At 37.9% G+C, this 20196-nt stretch overlaps 1 protein-coding gene across 1 annotated transcript in view; it reads right to left on the bottom strand.

The window, feature by feature from the left end:
- Nucleotides 1-20196, bottom strand: part of LOC132828381 (calcium/calmodulin-dependent protein kinase type 1-like) — a 67421-nt gene that overhangs the window by 16622 nt on the left and 30603 nt on the right. The window contains exons 4-9 of the mRNA XM_060845435.1: nt 13165-13290; nt 12883-12957; nt 9730-9868; nt 6670-6793; nt 2486-2561; nt 636-748 (exon numbers count right to left, since the gene is read on the bottom strand). Of these exons, the coding sequence (XP_060701418.1) occupies nt 636-748; nt 2486-2561; nt 6670-6793; nt 9730-9868; nt 12883-12957; nt 13165-13290 (653 nt within the window). The remainder of the gene's footprint in view (nt 1-635; nt 749-2485; nt 2562-6669; nt 6794-9729; nt 9869-12882; nt 12958-13164; nt 13291-20196) is intronic.

Below are 20196 nucleotides of genomic sequence, written 5' to 3' on the forward strand. Positions count from 1 at the left end.
ACTTTTTACATGCCAACTAGCCAATCTGCCACTTGCCTGCTTGAAATATCAGGTTGCTCAAGGCAGCTGGTTAATATGAAGGCCAGTTGATTATCATAAGAGCATTAGAAATACAAGCAGGAATACGCCAGAGAGTCCCTACAATCCGCTCCGCCATCAAACTGTGACTGAATCTTCACTCAGCTGCACCTTCCTCATATCGCTTGATTCTCAATATCTAAAGCACATTCATCACAGTCTTGAATATGCTCATAGGTTAAGCATCCAGAGTCCCTTGGAGTATTGGCTGTGAAATGCAGGTTAACAGGATAATGAAATTCTCCCAAGTCCCAAGTGGCACTATCAAAGCACCTTGACAATACCAGAATGAAACTTCATGAATACAGGACAAAATTTTCCATGTAACATGTCAGACATTGTAATGTCCAACAATATATTAAAAAAAATGATTTAATTGGAATCAAGATCTCAATCCTGAAACTATGGTACATACGGAATATACCTTAATATACTAGATAATTTGCAAACTTATTTTTACAGCTGCATTCAGAATATCCTTCATTAATGGGTTCGCAAATGGGAGTCATTCAATGTGTTACGATATTTACAGACTTCACTTGCAATTGCTCACACACCTTGCTCAGAAATATCATCCCAGAATGGAGAGTCAAATTCATAGTCAGCATTTGAAATCCGAGTGAACAGTTTAGTCTCAGTCTCTTCATAGAAAGGAGGGTAGCCACATAACCTATTAAAATTGAAGCAAAATTGTTAGTCTCAATCCTTTTGGTTTGTTGCTTGCAGCTTGCTAGTTACATATAATTTGGTAATTTGTCTGCCATTTTGGGAAAGAAGCAATTTAATGGTTCAAACTTCAAGGGAGGAATTATAGTCTTTTACCACCAGCACTAGCAGATGATGCCCATTTTGCACTGTGCCCTATTTTTCTTTGTGCCAATTTTAACTGTAGCAGATTCTGGTTGGATGTATTTATTTAAAATGACCCTTCCTACCACCCTAACACTAAATCCCAATTTAAGTTGTAGTTTTATATATACATTTACTGAACTCGTGCCCAATGTACCCATCTTACAACCAATTCTTCATCACAGTTGGACTTACATAATATACATTTCCTCCTTGTAAGCAACCTGTTAGTTTTGGGTAATTAGAAAAACAATGCATCTAAGTTTCAGAAGGCTTTTGATAAAGAGCCACATAAGAGATGAGCATGAAAAATTAAAGTCAATATGATTGGAGAGGTAGTGTTTTGAGATAGAAAGAAAACTGGTTGGCAGACAGAAAACAAGGTGATGGAATAAACAAGTCTTGTTTTCCACATGGTAGGCAGTGACTTCCACAGGGAATCAGAGCTGGGATCTCAGCTACTCATAATATATATTAATGATTTTGAAGAGGGAACTAAATGTAATGTCTCCAAATTTGCAGGTGACACAAAGATGGGCGGGAGGGCGAATTGTCAGGATGATTCAGAGATATTTCAGATAATTTTGATAAGTTGAGTAAGTGGGCAAATACTTGGCAGATGCTGTTTAATGTGGATAAATGTGAGGTTATTCACTTTGGTAGCAAAAACAGGAAGGCAGATTACTATCCCAATAGCTATAAATTGAGAGAGGGGAATGTGCAATAAGACCTGAGTGTCCTTGTACACCAGTTGCTGATGGTGAGCATACAGCTACAGCAGGTGATCAAGAAGGCAAATGGTATTTTGGTTTTCATAACAAGAGGATTTTAACACAGGAACAGTTTACCCTGTTAAAATTATACAGGGCCTTGGTGAGATCTCACCTTGAATATGTGTGTAGTTTTGGTCTCCTCATCTGAGGATGGATGTTATTGCTATAGAGAAAGTGCAGCAAAGATTTACCAGACTGATTTCCAGAATGATAAGACTGATGTATGAAGTTGAACCAATTAGAATAATATTTACTGGAGTTTAGAGGATTGAGGGGTGAGTCACAGAAATCTAAGAATTGCCAACAGGACGAGACAGAGTGGATGCAGAAAGAATGTTTCCATTGACAAGGGAATCCAGAACCATGGGTCACAGACGAAGGATTTGGGGTAAACCATTGAGGACAGAGAAGAAAAGAAACGTCTTCACCCAGACAGTGGTGTGCCTGTGGAATTTGGTATGACAGAAAGCGGTCAAGGCCAAACATTACATGATTTAAGGAGGAAGTTGGATATAGCACTTGGGATTACAGATTATGAATAAAAAAAGCGAGAGTTAGATTGAATTCTATGATCATCCAGGATAAATGGCAGAGCAGGGACAACGCCTACTCCTGTTCCTATTTTCTATGTTTCTACGCTGTCATACTTGCTGAGTGTTTCCAGAAATTTCTGATTTTATTTCAGCAATTTTAAAAATCAGCTGATAAAATGGCACATATGTCAGCACAATATATTTTTCTAATGGAATCACGTCAAAACTCTTTACATATCTTCAGAAACTCACAGAATGTATGTAATTACTCCAATAGACCAGCAGTCAACAGCTTTGTCATATGGTTTTTGGTCCAGAACTTCGGGAGCTTAAGAGAGATAAAATATATTAGTTTCTGTGAAAAGAGGTTTCTAGTAAAATAAACAGAATGAGTAGATACCTTATCTCAGACTACAGTCTTTGTTATGGGAATGTTTGATTAATTGTTCTGACATTAATGATCAATTCAAAGCTTTGTTGATGTTTGATAGATACAGTTTTAAAGAGTAATTCTGGGCATTACATTTGTAAAAAATAAATTGCACATATTTTTAATTATCTTGTTTCCATTTTACTGCTAATTTGAATTTGACATTCAAAACATCTGAAAAACAGATACTAGACACAGTTGCACAGATATTAGACAGAAATATGTAGTTCTCCCATATCTCCATGCATAATGAGTCTAACATTACACTGTTTGATCACCATTGGGCAGATATCACCAAATCGCAATGGGGGAAATATTATTATAAGAAGTGAGTATGACACTAGAAGAGTTTCCCATGTACAAAACCTAAACACATAAATAAACAGATTTTCATGTAATGTGAAATATCACCGGGAGAGCTAGGCACATTAGTTGAATAGGATTTATAATAATCTACAAAGGAATAATTTGATTAGGAATAGTCAATAAGATTTGTAAAGAGTAGTAGTGTCTCACAAATCATATTGTGTTCTTTGAGAAGGTGACCAAACAGGTGGATGACGATAAAGCAGTTGATGTGGTGTATATAGAATTCGGTAAAGCATTTCATAAGGTTCCCCACAGTATGCTATTGCAGAAAATACAGAGGCATGGGATTGAGGGTTTGGATCAGAAATTGGCTAGCTGAAAGAAGACAGAGGGTGATGGTTGATGGGAAATGTTCATCCTGGGATTCAGTTACAAATGGTGTACTGCAAGGATCTGTTTTGGGGTCATTGTTGTCTGTCATTTTTATAAATAACCTAGATGAGTACGTAGAATGATGGTTTAGTAAATTTGTGGATAACACTAAGGTTGGTGAGTTGTGGACAGTGCAGAAGGATGTTGCAGATTACAGAGGGACATGGATAAACCGCAGGGCTGGGCTGAGAGGTGGCAAATGAAGTTTATTGCGGAAAAGTGTGAGGTAATTCACTTTGGAAGGAGTAACAGCAATACAGAGTACTGGGCAAATGGTAAGATTCTTGGTAGTGAGGATGAGCAGAGAGATCTCAAAGTCCATGTGCATAGATCCCTGAAAATTGCCACCCAGGTTGAGAGGTTGTTAAGAAGGTGCGAGTTGTGTTCATTTTTGTTAGTAGAGGGATTGAGTTTTGGAGCCATGAAGTTATGTTGCAACTGTACAAAACTCTGGTGTGGCCCCACTTAGGGTATTGCGTACAGTTCTAGTCATCACTAGAAGGATGTGGAAGCATGAGAAAGGGTGCAGAAGAGATTTTTCGGGATGTTGCCTGATATGGAAGGAAGGTCTTACGAGGAAAGGCTGAGAGACTTGAGGCTGTTTTCATTAGAACGAAGAAAGTTGAGAGGTGACTTAATAGAAACATTCAAGATGATCAGAGGATTAGTTAGGGTGGATAGTGAAAGTCTTTTTCCTTGGATAGCGATGGCTAGCATGAGGCGACATAAGTTTAAATTGAGAGGTGATAGATATAGGACAGACATCAGATGTAGGTTCTTTACTCAGAGAGTAGTAAGGGTGTGGAACGTCCTGCCTGCAATAGTAGTAGACTCGCCAACTTTAAGGGCATTTAAGGTCGTTGGATAAATATAAGGACAATAATGGAATAGTGTTGATTAGCTAGGCTTCAGATTGGTTTAACAAGTTGGCGCAACATCGAGGGCTGAAGGGCCTATACTGCACTGTTACCTTTTATGTTCTAAATGTGTTGCTATCATTTTAAAGGCCTGCCCCTGTGATAATGAAAGCATTTCTGCCATCAAATTCTGTGTATACTCAAAATCTGTTCTAGTTAAACATGTTATCAACATTATTGAAGTATAAAAAGGAAATTTTTAAAAATGGTATTTCAGATATTTATGATTTTCTAAATTATATTTATTGTATATCACAATGGATGTTTAGAAATTGAAACTATTTTTTATCTAGTGTTAGCTTCAAATACTCTAAGGTTGAGCACACTGCAAGTGAAATGCAGGTAAAATGTTACTTTTTTACTTATTGAGAAGTATATTCTAACCACCAAATGGGGCAGTACTTCCTTCTTAACACATATATGTCTACTAATCTGTGCTGGTTTAGAGTCAGTAATAATTTACTAGCAATTTTATTAAGAATAAATAAACTCATCTATCTTAGAACCAAAACCAGTTTTATATTGAACAAGTTAGATTCCAGGATGCCAGCATGCATAAAACAACCTACAACATAAATCTGATATTCTTAACATTAACGTTGGAATTATAGATCCAGATTTATGTGCTGTGTCATCCATTCAAAAATGCTCAATTAAATTTTCTCAATTCTGTTTAAAATAGTGAAATTTTGGGTGTAAGACCCAGAAGAAATTTACCATAACTTTAGATAAGTCTTATTTTACAGTCTGCCTTACTTTAGTGGTGTGCAAATACAGCATTTTTCCTCAGCTCAGATTCATCCATGTTTTTGGATTTTAATCCCTGTTTCACATTCCCCAATTTTTCTCTTGATTGTGCTTAGTTAAACTCACTATCGGTTCTTGTACTTATTTCAAACATAAATGAGGCAGCTGTCAATTGGTTTAGATGACAGTACTAATTTGACTAATCAGAGATCAGCAATCACACTGGAGACAATTTCAATGCATGAAACAGAGCTATAGTGCACAACATAAGATCCATATGTGGCTTCCATTTTTTGAGTTTTCTGCACAAAAGGCAGATCCTTGGTGATTATTTGCTAAACCATGGCAAAACATGATGATTTTGTTTACTGCAGGTATGGAGAATAAGCAAGTCCAAGTCTACTTCAGCTATAACAGGGATCAAATAGGGTTCTTGGTATTAATCTATTCCATATTGTGGGATATAGGTAAATTAATAGTACTTCTGCAATTATAATTACTGATGCAGGGTGAATGAACACACACCAGTGTGTAATTGTTTCAGCCAAGAGCTGCGTCAACAAGAATGGGAACTATGTGGAGGAAATGCATAATTTTTTTGTATTAGCTAAAAATGTATGCAAGAAAGAAACGGGACTGCAAAACAATGGTAGAAATACAGGCACTAGATAAAATGCTGTGAAGAGAGGCAGTTAAACTAGATATGTCTGTATAAACAATAGGTATAAATATCTGTTTCCCACTTTTACAGAAACACAGGAACAACCCCCAATTAAAAGAGTCTTAATGATAAGATGCTGAGAGGGGCGGAACAGATGGAAGGAGTAGATAATAGTAAGGCAAGGATGTGCCCACAGCAGGATGAGGTCAAATGGCCTTGTGAGGTCAGGAATACGCATTTTGTCACAGACAAGGCCAGATAAGACAAGAGATAAACAGGAGCAATGGGTACCGGTCTTAGGGAAGTGGAGGATGTAAACGGAGGGGGATCAATGAAATTTTTTTTAAAATTAGGAACCAAATTATATAAATACCGAGTATTTGTTGAATTCAGTGTGTTTTTTTGTCCCTGCCTTGTGGACATCACACCCACTTGCAAGTGTGAAATAAATGGTACTACTGATTCAGATCTTGTCTCGGACTGAAATTGTTGAAGTGAGTGAGCTTTGTTTCTCACAATATGCTAGGCTTTAACCAACTGAGCTAATTGAACTCCAAGTGTGGCTCATCATGCTGAATAAATATTGTTTGGGCCTTATATTTGTGTCATGCAAAAAATTGCCTAAATAACAATAACTGCACACCAAAAACAACCCATTAATTATAAAGCAACTTGAAAAGCCTTCAGACAAGATGAAATATTGCAGTAATGTAATCTCTCTTTCTAAAGTTGATTCCATTCGTGAGGAAAGAAAATACTGATAATGCAAGATAATTGTTGACGTTTTTGAATTTAGTAAAGATTGTTGTGCAGTGAATCACTGAGAGTCGGGAATGAAACAATCTTGTCTCATTAACTATCACAATATCCTATAGACAGCTATCAAAGTTCTAATGTCTAATTAGGAACACATTGAGTTCATAAAACATGCAAACCCTACCCACGTAGCCGGGTGTACCACATGCTGTGGACATCACACCCATGTCCATCATCTTTGAAAGACCAAAGTCACTGATCATAATCTTGGAGTTTTCATCCAAGCTGTAATACAGCAGGTTTTCAGGCTATGAGAGAAATTGTAACATTAGTAACAGTACTATAACATTCCTCGCTATAGATCACTGGTGAAGGCACATTTTGAACATCACAATATTTATTAGGCATTATTGGGTGCTTTGAAAAGGATATGGATCTATCTGACAAGATTCAGAATAGAAAACTAAGGACTGTAGCTGTGAGGAACAGAACATTTTCCAACTCAGGCCCTGGATATCAATAGCAAACACACTCTGGCCAGATATAGGGAATTAGGTGTATTATAAAGTTTCCACTATTTTGACATGCCAAATGTATCTCAACAACTAACCACAGAAAAAAACACTCCTATTAATTTGACATTTATCCCATTTCCACACTGATCATCTTAGGTTGAGATTTGGTATTTGGGGACTATGATTGAAAACCACTAGAATCTAGACTGAGAATGTCCAGCAAAAGTCAACAATATTAAAATTTCAGGTTGATGATCTGACAAACCTCTGAAATGCGTATCTGAGGATTATGGTGATGGCAGAGGTCCCATCTGAAACTGCTGAAAACAGGAGGTGTTCCAGTCTGCAGTAGGACTTTGGAAGCACATTTGCCAGTGGATGTCAATTAAACAATTGCTTCTGTCTGAAGAAGTGTCAGTTCAATCGAAGGGCTGCCAGTTTAGCTACCTTTGCAGCATTATTGCTAAGGATGGCCTTTGTTGGAACTTCAAAATCAGGGAGAAGGTCTCAGTAGCTGGGCATACTCAGAAAAAGGCAGGTAGGGTGAGGGGGAAGGGTCCGCAGATTGAGATGGAGGGAGGGGAGAGGTGGCTTGCTGAAATTCCATTGTCATGAGGTCAGCCATTACCACCAGAGTCCCCATCAATGGAAAGTAGGGTTTTGCACACAGAATCCTTTAGGAGAATGCTCACTGGGCAGTCTCCCTCTGCAATGCTAGGCCTCCCAACCTGAGATGGGCACCATGTCTTTGAGAGATTAATGGCCCTCAATTGGTCACTAAAGAGGATTAATTAGTCTCCCAACAGCCAGCAAATCCTGTACATCTTCCCAAATGCCTAACTGCCTCCAGCCTTCCTGCCTCTGAGCCCATTGCCAAAGGGTTGGGCAAATTCAGCCATTATTTTTTTTCCTCCCTCCAAAGGTAATACTGACTCAATTTTCAAATTTATTTCAAATTTACGGGATCTCCAGTAATTTGCTTTTGTCTTGAAACTATCCAGATCTACTTCACATAGTACTTCTATAAACCTTGATACGAAGTCAATTTGCTCCCATGATTCAGATCTTTAAAATTCTCTGTGGCATGACAAGCTAGGCATAAGGCGACTACTTGATTTTAAAAAAATGTAACACTAGAGTACATTGAAGAATTGCTTGGTTTTAAGCCAATGATAGAGATAAAGAGGAATGATTTTGCAAAATTGCAGTCTGGTGATATTTTGTTTCCTCTTTTAAGCTTCTGCTTGGGATACTGGGACTCTCTTCTTGCTCTGTATTATATTCATACAGTGACAATAGATTAGATTAGATTACTTACAGTGTGGAAACAGGCCCTTCGGCCCAACAAGTCGTACTTATGTGCAAAGAAAGCAGTGCCCATGGTAACAAGCTGGCTTAGTCCAGCCTGTACAGGGTGTCTTACCTGTCAAAAAGACCATTGCATGCAGGTACTTATTTGTGAAAATATTTTCATTACAGAATCTATTGAGAATATTTCTATGGTTACAAATAATTGTAACAACCTATTGAAAATTGATCAATTGGACTAAGGATGCCTTGACTCAGGATGTTAATTAAGATTCATGAAACAATTCAAAAACAGGCAGATTTCCATTGCTATGCTTTTGTATTTCTAGATTATTATGATGTAATTAGATTTCCTTTATTTTGCAAATCGACCTTCAAAATATTTTATCATTATAAGCAAGGAATCCATGTATCAACAGTTTGATTTGGACACACCATACAGTGAGGGGACAGAATATGCATGCTACAAAAATTGTGGGGCTGAAAATAGTCCTCTTTAGTGGAGTGAAATGAGCTCAAAGCTAATTGACAGCATTTAGTGCAGCATGGCTGAGTTCATTTCATGTTCACGTTGAAGATCAACATAATCTCTTTCAATCAGTTAATCCCGTCATGAATTGAACTGTTATCTCTTTCTGAAAAGGGTTTATTTTATCCTAAGCTTTGCAATGCAGTTTGCAAACAACCACACCTGAGTCGTGTTCTGGCCAAACATCTATAAGCCATCTCCAGACTATTACCTTTGAACATCTTTAATCAAAGCATTTACTAACTTGCTTGTACTGCTGCTTTCACTTCTATACTATTAAACCCTTATTTGAGTTTAGATAGGGACAAAACTGCTTTTTCTGGTCAACAACGTCACTGTGCGAGTAATCCAGAACCCCAGGCTAAGGTGCAAATCCCATCATATCAGATGGTGAATTCTGAGTTCAATAAAAAAAGTTCTAAAATGAAAAATTGACAATGTAGGCATCATCAATTGTCATAAAAACCTTTAGGGAAAGAAACCTGCTATGCTTACCTGATCTGGCCTTCATGTGACTCCACACCAAGAGCACTGGGCAATTAAGAATGGATAATAATTCTGGCCTAGCCAGTGATGCCACATCCCATGAATGAAAAATAAAAAACAACACTCTATCTTCTAGAGCGACATGAAATACATTGAAATGCTCATCCAGGAGAAAGGTGATTCAGAGTTCACCTAGAGCGTGTTTTTCCAGAATACTCTATGCATAAAGCTACATATATTTCATAGGCTGCAAAGGAATGGTAGGTGGTAAATGATATTTTGCCTTCATATAATGTCTGAATACTGCATTATTAAATCTAATAATTAATCTTTCCTGCAAAATTAGAACATTATTTGCTCATGATTGCTTTTTCAAATATTGCCATCAGCAAAATGATCTTAATACCTTTAAGTCTCGATGTACAATTCCATTGTCATGAAGGTATTTTACAGCATCAAGTATTTGCTGAATCAGAATACTGGCGTCTTTCTCTGTGTAAACTCCACGCTCTAGAATCCTGTCAAAAAGTTCTCCTCCTAACACACTGGAAATAAATGTAAACTTATATGCTTTATCAGTAAAAAGGAATACACACTCACAATGCTTACACCCCTTCACTCAAAACATTGTTTTATTCCCAAGAAACAAATGCCACAGAGTCCTTTAATCAGCTTAATCTTGTCAATTGGCAGCATATACATTCCTGCAGAAATCAGTAACATAACAATAAAATGATGATGATAATACTGAACTATCCATCACGTTGTATTGGCAAAGCATTCTTTACTGAGATATACTTTCCCCATAACTGTGAATTAAAATCAATGCTCTGTTTACTACTTTTCTAATGATGCATGGAGTAATAAGTTCCATGAGACCCAACTGTTTTGGGAACTATGACATTAAGATAATTTCATAATAGCACAAAGTCAAGTGCAGTCATTTCTCAGTGGAATTCTCCTGTTTCTCAACAATAATCTGAATAAAACTCTGGAACAACCATTATATAATTTCTCTGGAGTTTCTGCAATCTTCTATCAAGGGAACCTGAAGATCCCTATAGAAAATCTATCTGGACCTACATTAGTGGCTTCATGATAGTTATTGATATTCATCGTAACTTTGCAGATATAAAGAAAAAAGAAGCCTCGCAAATAGCCTTTCGCAGCTCAAAACTTTCAAAATCACTTTCCAGCCATTGAATAATTTTTGAAACATTGCAATTTTATATGAAACTTCCCAGCCAAAATACACACAGCCAGCTCCCACAAACACCAATGTGATTATAATCAACTATGTTACCTTTAAAAAGTCTGATTGAGAGATAAAGTTTGGTCAAAATACCAAGGAGAACTCCACTGCATTTAGTGTCATAGAGTCGTATAGCACAGAAACAGACCCTTTGGTCCATCCAGACCATAATGAACATAATCCCAAACTAGTCCCATCTGCCTTTTCTTGGTCCATACCCCTTCAAACCCTTCCTATTCATGTACTCATCCAAATGTCTTTTAAATGTTGCAATTGTACCCACATTCACCACTTCCTCAGAAAATTCATTCCACACGCAAACCACCCTCTGTGTAAAACATTTGCCTGTCATGTCTTTTTTCAATCTCTCTCATCTCACCTTCAAATGGCCCTAGTCTTGAAATACCCCAAAGACACTAAGAAAAAGACAATACCATTAACTCCATCTATACTGCACATTGTCTTTTAAATTTCTATAAAGTCGCTTCTCAGCCTCCCATGCACCAGTGAAAAGAAGTCTCAGCCTATCCAGCCTCATCTTATAACTCAAAACTTCCACACCCAAAACTTTCATATCCATATCCTGGTAAATTTCTTCTGAACCCTCTCCAGCTTTATAAAATCCTTCCTATAACTGGCCAACTGGACACAGTATTCCAGAAGAGGCCTCACCAATATCCTGTACAACCTCAACATTTTTATACTCAAAGAACTGAGCAAAGAAGGCAAGCATGTTAAATGCCTTTTTAACCATTCTGTCTATATATGACATAAACTTCAAATAATTAACTACCTAAACCCCTGGGTCACTCTGTTCTACAAAACTACTCATCACCCTACCACTAATTGTGTAAGTCCTACCCCTGTTTGTTGTACCGAAATGCAATTTATCCAGATGTACACCTCATCTGTTATTTTTTAGCCCATTGACCCATTCTTAAAAAGAGTAGCATGGGATCTTCTACATACACCTGAGAGAACTGAAAGGAGCTCAAGTGAAGAGCTCATTTGATAATGATTCTGACAGCACTGTTCTCCCTTAGTATGTCACTGGAATGTCAGAAGAAGTGTTATGCTCTACTTTTTTGGAGTAGGACTTTCACCCATGACCTTCTGACTCAAAGCCATATGTGCTATATACTGAGCTAGGTCTGACACACCCAACTGTCAAAAGCTTGATTACGTCACAGGCTTCCAGTTGGTATCGGTGTTGAGCTGATCAGTTTCTGTTGGCTTACCCAATGAGTATTCCATAGAAAAACATTTATTGGCTAATCCCATGATTACAAAGCTGCAGTTTCAAGTTGGCACCATAAGAATGGAAAATATTTATCTGCCAGGTAAGGCAGAAACAATGAGGATAATCTTCCAACATTTGCTTTTGGTAGGATACCTAATCTATCAGGAATGCATAGTGCTATGCATGATTTAAAGTGAACATAATGTATTGCAAATGCTAACATTTTTGATACGTCAAAGACTCTCTACTGGCAGCGTGAACCTGATTGTCATCCCAGGTTTATTAGCTCCCTTGGAAAAGGTTCTGTGAAGGTTTTATCTGTTCCTCCAATTGTGGCTGTTCAATTGTGCATATCACCCACCATGGAGTCATCTAGATCCAAGATCTGGAATTCCCTCTGGAAACATTTCCACCTCTTAATGTCTCTTTGGCGTTTTTTAAAAATATACTGCACAAATCTTGCTTCCAAAACTAAGGTTTTGGTCATCTGTCCTAATGTCTCCTTTTTTAGTTATGTGTCAAATTTGATAGCTCATATTACTGCTATGCATATGACTAGTCCTGTATTGTAGTTTTACTAGGTGCACCACATTCTGCTATTGCCATGCTTTCTTAAATGCAATAAACAGATTTTTGGCATGATGATAATGACCGAGTGTGGTATATATGGGCCATAACATCACTATTTGTGGTGAGTGGAATGAATTTCCAGAGGAAGTGGAGGATGTGGATACAGTTACAATATTTAGATGGTATTTGGGTAAGTACATGAATAAGAAATATTTTGAGGATATGGGCCAAGCACAGGCAGGTGGGATTAATTCAGTTTGGGATGATGGTGGGCATGGACTGGTTGAGCCAAAGGTTCTGTTTCTGTGCTGTATGAATCTATGGCTCTATTGTGCAGTGCCTTGGGATGTTTTACCATGCTAAAGGCACTATAAAAGTTCAAATCAACACAGCATAGCACCAATCTCTCAGTTGCATCTACGTCACAGATGCCACATAATTCATGAAATTATGAAAAATGAATCATGGTTCATAAAGTGAATTTGAATGCTACTCACAGTTGCATAACTAGGTAGAAGTGAGTGGGACTTTCATAGATGTCTTCCAGAGCTACAATGTTTTCATGTTTTATCCTAAAATCCGGAAAGATAAGGAAAAACATTGCAATCATTCTGTAATCTCCAGGGCAACTGGGGATGGGCAATAAAATGCTGGCCCAGCCAGCAAGACCCACATCCAATGAGAGAATACAAAAACATTGCAACAGGACATTCATTTAAGTTATGCAAGTTAGTAATTGAATTGCAAACAATGTGTCAGTAAAATACAAACAATCTTACCTTCTCAAAACAGCAATTTCATTTTCTAATGAGATGTCATTAACATCACTTTTCTGAACACACTTCAAAGCTACCATTTTGTCAGTAGCCCTCTCTTTTGCCAAATACACTTCTGAAAAGGCTCCTCTGTCAGGATAAAACAAACATTTATTACATGTATGAGTAACAGCCTAGTTAATGATATCTGTATTATCCAGCTATTTTCAAACAATGATGTGTCCCATTATGGAAATGGGATTGTTTCTATACTCTGCTCAATAATAAGCACAATTTTACAACTCATTTATTGACTTGCTAGAGATATAGGAATATGAACTAAATGTTTGTCTCTGCTACAAAGATACTGATATGGTAGAACATCACTAGAAATGAAATTCAGGCAGATTCCACAATAAGAAAATTATTCGCTATGTCAGATTACCTCTACTTAGCTGTGCTCAGTGGAGCTCTTCCATTTTGTTTTGGAGAAAACAGCTAAAAGAAAGCTGTCTATGTTGTAACTGAGTGGGAGGCTAGTCCTCAGTCCTATTAAGTGGGGTATGTAGTCATATAGGGGATCCTGGCACTCAGTCAGGGGCACAGTCCACACACAGAGGGTGTTTTAGCCACATACAGTCATCAAATTGAAATGCTCATCATCACAGAATGTATGTGATTGTAATCCAGGGAACAGGCAATTGTCTATCTTATAGGGCCCGAGCAGCAGTTAGGGGAAGTTGTGTATAATTGGTCAGACAGTTGCAACATAGCGTCAGGGGTCTAGTCCTGTCTAAGGTCAGCTCATTAAATGTCACTTAGAGGTGTACAGCCAATGCAATCCTTGCTGTCTGTCATTTGGTTGTTAAGAAGGGTGCAAGGAGAGGGACCTCTTTGGGCAGTAGAAGGGATCATTGCCAAAACGAGTGGGGTGTCAGGGCTGGGTCTGGGGAGAAGGAAGAAGTATTTGTGGAGATAGGAATAAGGATTGTGACCAGATGATAGTCATATGTATGAAGGGTATGTGTGACAGCCTTGGGAATGGAGGAATAGGGGGCTTGATAGGCCACAAGATAGGGGCTATTGGCCATAATCACCATTATGGCAAATACATGAAGCATAGGTTTGCAAACTCTAACTATTTCATTTGTAAACATTTCTTCACGTACATGCAATGCACGCAGAGTGGATGTGTTGATGCATCAAAAATACTTCAAAGGCAGATTGCACCGTACCACTGGTGCTAGTTAAACTAACATTGTTGTCTGAGAGACACAGAATTTAGCGGCAATAACTTAAAAGGATATGCTGAGCGAAAGCACCCCATCATTTGTGGAATGTCCAAGGATGCCACGGGACAACAGGAACATCATTGTAAATATGATGATAGGCATTAATGAATGCAATGGAAAGTGGAATGATTGAAGTGTGTCTGGGCTGGGAAGGGAGTCAGAGAAAAGCAGGCACTCCTTTCTGGATGCAATGTGCTGGTCAATCAGCTGGTGTGGCACCTTCACCACGTGGTGCACATGCTGTGAACTGGATAATGATAGAACAGATGATAGGGCTACTGAAGGTGAATTCTGGAGTCACCCTCCAGTATTGCCACATCAATCTGGCCCATTGTGTTCTAAGGCACCAAGGTACTGTGTTAGATGGTCAGGAGCAAGGAGAGTACGAGCAGTTTTCCAAGGAGGAGGATGTGGAGTGCACTATGAGTCAGATATGAGCTGATTGATAACTAGTTCCCGTAGATGAGAGCTGATTGACACCAATTCCAGTAGGTGAGATTTGGGCGCAAGACTGTCAAGATCAAGAACCCATGACTTGGATCACATTGTGGGGGTGAACTGCAGCCTGTACTCCTTTCTTTTGTGTTCTCTTTCAGTGGTTACAAATAAAACCTCATAGTTGGACTTGACCATATGTTTGCCTATCTGTGATGTTCCCTAATAGACAATGCCAAGATTTTGGTGACCACTGGGCTTTGAAGGAAGAATAGTGGTGACTCAGAGAGGCTGCTTGGACGCAATGTAACTTTTGTGGTGCAATGGTGCAGTGGTACTTTCCCGACACTTCGATTCAGAAGTCCAGGTAAAAGTCCCACCTGTTCCAGAGATGTGTAGTATCATGCCTGATCATGTTGACTAGAAAATAAATAGGTGTAGCTCAGAACAGAAGGCCTGGTGATTAATCAGCAACTAGGGTGAGAGAATGGGTTGCAAGTACAAGGAAATGTCAGCCATGCCAGTCATGTTTTATGGGCAGCAGGACTTTGAGGTTACTGTGCCATTATGGTATCAGTAAGTGGCAACGATGGGTTGTCAATGCTTGTCTGTGTGTATAGCAGCCTTTCAAAGATGGTGCAGGTGCAAGGTATGCCAGTCTTTTGGCATATGACCACTGAGTGACAAATTGTTTTGGGAATAATATATGGTAAGGTAGGGATAAAGTCATATGTGAGACACCCCACAGGGCAGGGTAGATAATTAATGGGGTATAGGAACAAATTACTGCAGATATTGAAATCTGTACTGAAAACAACAAATGCTGGAGATCACAGCTGGTCAGGCAGCATCCATGGACAGGGACCAAGCTAATATTGTGAATCTAGATGATTAGTCTTGAAGAGTCATCTAGACTCAAAACGTTAACTTGCTCTCTCCATAGATGATGCCTGACCCGTTGTGATCTCGAGCATTTGTTGCTTTCAGTTAATGGGGTGTGTTTGGTAAATTACAGTGAGAAATCTCACCAGGCCTCATGGTGAGAATCCCTCCAAAAAGAACTTGACCTGGCTTGTATTTAACCAACATAAAAACATAAGATTTAATACATTCTCTTTTCCATTGCTGTGGTTACTCAAACAATATTATTGTTACAAAAAAAGTTATGATATCTAAATAAAATGTCCTCCTGTGAAGATTACATATTTTTACAAATTTGAATTCTCTGATGAAAGTTATTTTTTGCGTGTTATCCTCCCATACACTGTCAGTGAAAGAAAACTTTAATAGTTGGGTGGGCCGTTAGTTAGAACAGCCCATTGAGTAGTACCATTATTTAACAAAGTTTATGCAAATTTTAAAATAGCCATCATCCTCATTCTGGGTTGCTCCTGAACTATTTTCATGAATTTTCATGAATCACAGATTATAAACAATGCTCTAAAAGCATGTAATCATTTATTAATTGTTCTCTCCAGTAAAATTACTCAACAAATACACAAAATGTATTGCATCTTTCGTTCAGTAACTATCATCTTCCTTATCTCCCCTTTTTAATACTTTCATTCTATTCTTTTCTCAATCTACTGTTCATACGGTTTGATGCCTCTGCTTCCAACTCATTCATGATTTTTTTCTAACGTTGTTCCCATTAAAGAAAAATCAGTTTTATTTTGTTAATTGAATCTCTGAGACTTGTTTACTAAGTTAAAGTTGTGAGTGTTTCTACAACAATTTTTTCATCAAATAGTGCTTGAATTCCAAGTTCTCTAGTGATTTCAATCAAGCACTTCTGTTGTTCAGGAAGATGTCAATCAGCTTCAGTGTACGATATTAAATGAAAGATAGGAACTAAATTGTTATTAAAGATGTTATGTCAAACTTGAGATAGGAAAGATAACATCTATGACCTTAGTGCAGTACAAAATTTTGCAAGATATTGTTATAATCTTAAATGAATCTATTCCTGGACAATCAAATCACAGGCTGAAGTTGGGCTTGATAGACTATAACTTGTTTTCCTTTAATTCAACTGAGATGGTCTTACAGATGTTGAATCATACAGCATGGAAACAGATCCTATGATCCAACATGTCTGTGCCTCACCAATATCCTGTACAATCTCAACATGACATCCAACTCCAAAATGGTTTGCACAATGAAGGGAAGCATGCTAAATGTCTTCTTAACCATCCTGTGTGATGCAACTTTCAAGGAACTATGTACTTGCACCCCAGTTCTCCCTGTTTGACAACACTACCCAAGGCCCTACCATTATCTGTATATGACTTGTCTTTGTTTGTTTTACCAAAATGCAATACTTTGCAATTATCCAAATTAAACTCCATCTACCACTCGTCAGTCCATTGACCTACCTAATTGATCAAGATCTCTTTCTAATCTTAGATAACCTCTTTACTGTTGATTAAAGCACCAATTTTGGTATCATCCGCAAACTTACTAATCATGCCTCTTATATTCTCATCCAAATCATTTATAAATGACAAACAAAAATACAGCCAGCACAGATCCCTGCTGAACACTGCTGATCACAGGCCTCCAAACCAAAGAACAATCCTTCACCACCACACTTTGTCTCCTACTGTCAAGTCAATTTTGTATCCAATTGACAAGGTCTATCCGAATTCCACGTGATCTAACTTTATTAACTAGTCTACCATGCAGAACCTTGTCAAAGACTTTATTATTAAGTTCAGGTAGACAACACTACCACTCTTCCCTCAATAATTTTGATTACATACTCAAAAAACTCAATCAAGTTTATGTGACACCACTTCCCATGCACAAAGCTGTGCTAACTATCCTTAATCAATCCTTGACTATCTTTACAGATATCCCCAGGATTATTTGAGGACAGCACATCTATAAACTCATTCACAATAAACTTTTAGAGTCTTAGAGCCATAGTGTTTTAGAGCACAGAAAATAGCCCTTTCGCCTTTACCCACACCAGCCACCAGGCAGCTATCTATTTTAATCCAATTAGAATATGCTTTGTCATTGAAAGTGCTCATCTAAATAATTCTTAGAAGGTTTTGAAGGCTCATTTTATTCATATTAATTCTTTTGTAATCTACTACTTGAGACGACAGCAAACCAATCTTTGCAGAACTAATAAACTATTAATTCCTTCACATAAAACACATTGACAGCACTTCCTTCAATAGCAACATAAATACACAAGTTGTATTTGTAAAGAATTACTCAGGCAGACATTTTGTAGACACAATTCCCCTTACACACTATTGTTACTGCATTATCTTGGAAACCTATGCCTACAATATTCCTATGGCCATGGTCTTTCTGATCTCTCACAGCAACATATAACTATATCCTATTGCTTTGTTGAATGATTGCCTGTTTCTGCATTCTAGCAGATCTATTTAAATCAATGTTCAATAGTGGCTAGCATACTCATTTACATTTAAGGGAAGATGGTCATGTAGTGGTAATATTATAGGCTAGTAATCCAGATGCTCCTGGAGTTCTAAGACCCATCTTGCAGCTGGAAGAATTTAAATTCAAGCAATAAAACCTAATATTGAAAATTAATCTTAATAATGATGGCAATGAAGCTATTGCTGTAAAATCGTTGTAAAACCCATCTAATACACTAATGTACTTTAGGGAAAGAAATTTGTTTTCTTTACCTGGTCTGGCCTAAATGTGATTCAAGAATCATAGGATCCCTACAGAATGGAAACAGGCCCTTCTGCTCACCATATCCACACCAACCCTCTGAAGAGTAACCCACCCAGACCCATTCCTCTACCCTATTATCCTACATTTACCCCTGACTAATGCATCTAACCTATACATCTCTGAACACTATGGGCAATTTAGCATGGCTAATTCACCTAATCTACACATCTTTGGATTGTAGGAGGAAACCAGAGCACCTGGAGGAAACCCACACAGGCACAGGGAGAATGTGTAAACTCCATACAGACAGTCACCCGAGGCTGGAATCAATCCTGGGTCCCTGGTGCTGTGAGGCAACATTACTAATCACTGAGCCACCATTCCACAGCAAGGTGAAATGGCCTAATAAGGTATTAGGATGGGCAACAGATGCTGACAGGGCAACACCTACATCCCGGTAATGTTATAATGTGTTTTCTGTATATTGATTTAATTTTATCTTGTGAATTATCGTCTGGGAATAAAACTGGTAAGTGATTAAGACAAGTGACAAAGTCCTTCAGTCACACGATTAAATGGAAACATCTGACAGGCAAAAGAAGTGGATTCAAGTTCAAGGACAGAGGACAGAATAAACCTTGAACCTATTTAAATTTCAGATCAATTCAGAAACAATGGTTGAATAGTTTTCAGCTGTCAATGAAGATTAGGTTTGGCTTGCAGCCTATTTAATAGCCCTGGCAGAATTTTTTTTTAAAAATAGAAACAAACATACATGTCTGGATTATTTTATAATTCCAATTAATGTTTTTGCTCAACTCACAACAGTCTGGGATGATGTTAGCAAGCTGTTAATTCCCGATTAACAGTGACATTAACCAGGAAGATAAACAGCTACTGACATCTATAATGCAGATTTATCAGAAAATGATCTACATTCAGTTGCCATAAATTCCCTGATCTGCACTGAGACGAAGCAGGAGGCTGAAAGAAAAGGATCTGTTTTCCTGTCAGGACCCAGAACTTGGTCAAGATCTTCGAACTTCATCAAGAAAGAAAACAGGCAGCAGGGATTTTGTATTAACTTCACCTCACTTTCTAAACACTGGGTTGTTGCTGCACAGATAATGTGCTATCTCAGGGCACTGATTGTACCTGACAAGTGGCAATGTTTGCCCACGGAGAAGGACATGTGCCTGACACAACAATCCACACCGGATGGTGGCAAGTCGAAATGCGCAACCCAATTTTGAAAGAGCTGTGCACAAATCAAGCACACAGAATCTAAATCCTTATAAACTGACTGACTCATCATTAATAAGGTGGAAAGCGGTTGAAAAATCCTATATTCATTTTAAAGGCAAAAAAGAAAAATCAACCACTATTGATGAAGTAATATATCTTTCATTGCAAGGATTAACATTATATTGTCTACTTTGTAACAGATAATAATTAAAATTTAAGATAGATCGGCCCTCCTATTACTTAGATTAGATTAGATTACTTACAGTGTGGACAACCTATTAATAATGGGGCTGAAATTAAGGTGTTCTAATGGCGAATGTCTGCTTCGTCTATTTTTAAATACTTGCAGGAGTTAAACTGGAGTTCTCTGCATTCCCCCTGTCATTGTACCCGAGCTGTACTCAGTGAATTCAGGCTGACT

Source organism: Hemiscyllium ocellatum, chromosome 26 (assembly GCF_020745735.1).
Source record: "Hemiscyllium ocellatum isolate sHemOce1 chromosome 26, sHemOce1.pat.X.cur, whole genome shotgun sequence".
Classification (NCBI taxonomy): Eukaryota; Metazoa; Chordata; class Chondrichthyes; order Orectolobiformes; family Hemiscylliidae; genus Hemiscyllium; species Hemiscyllium ocellatum.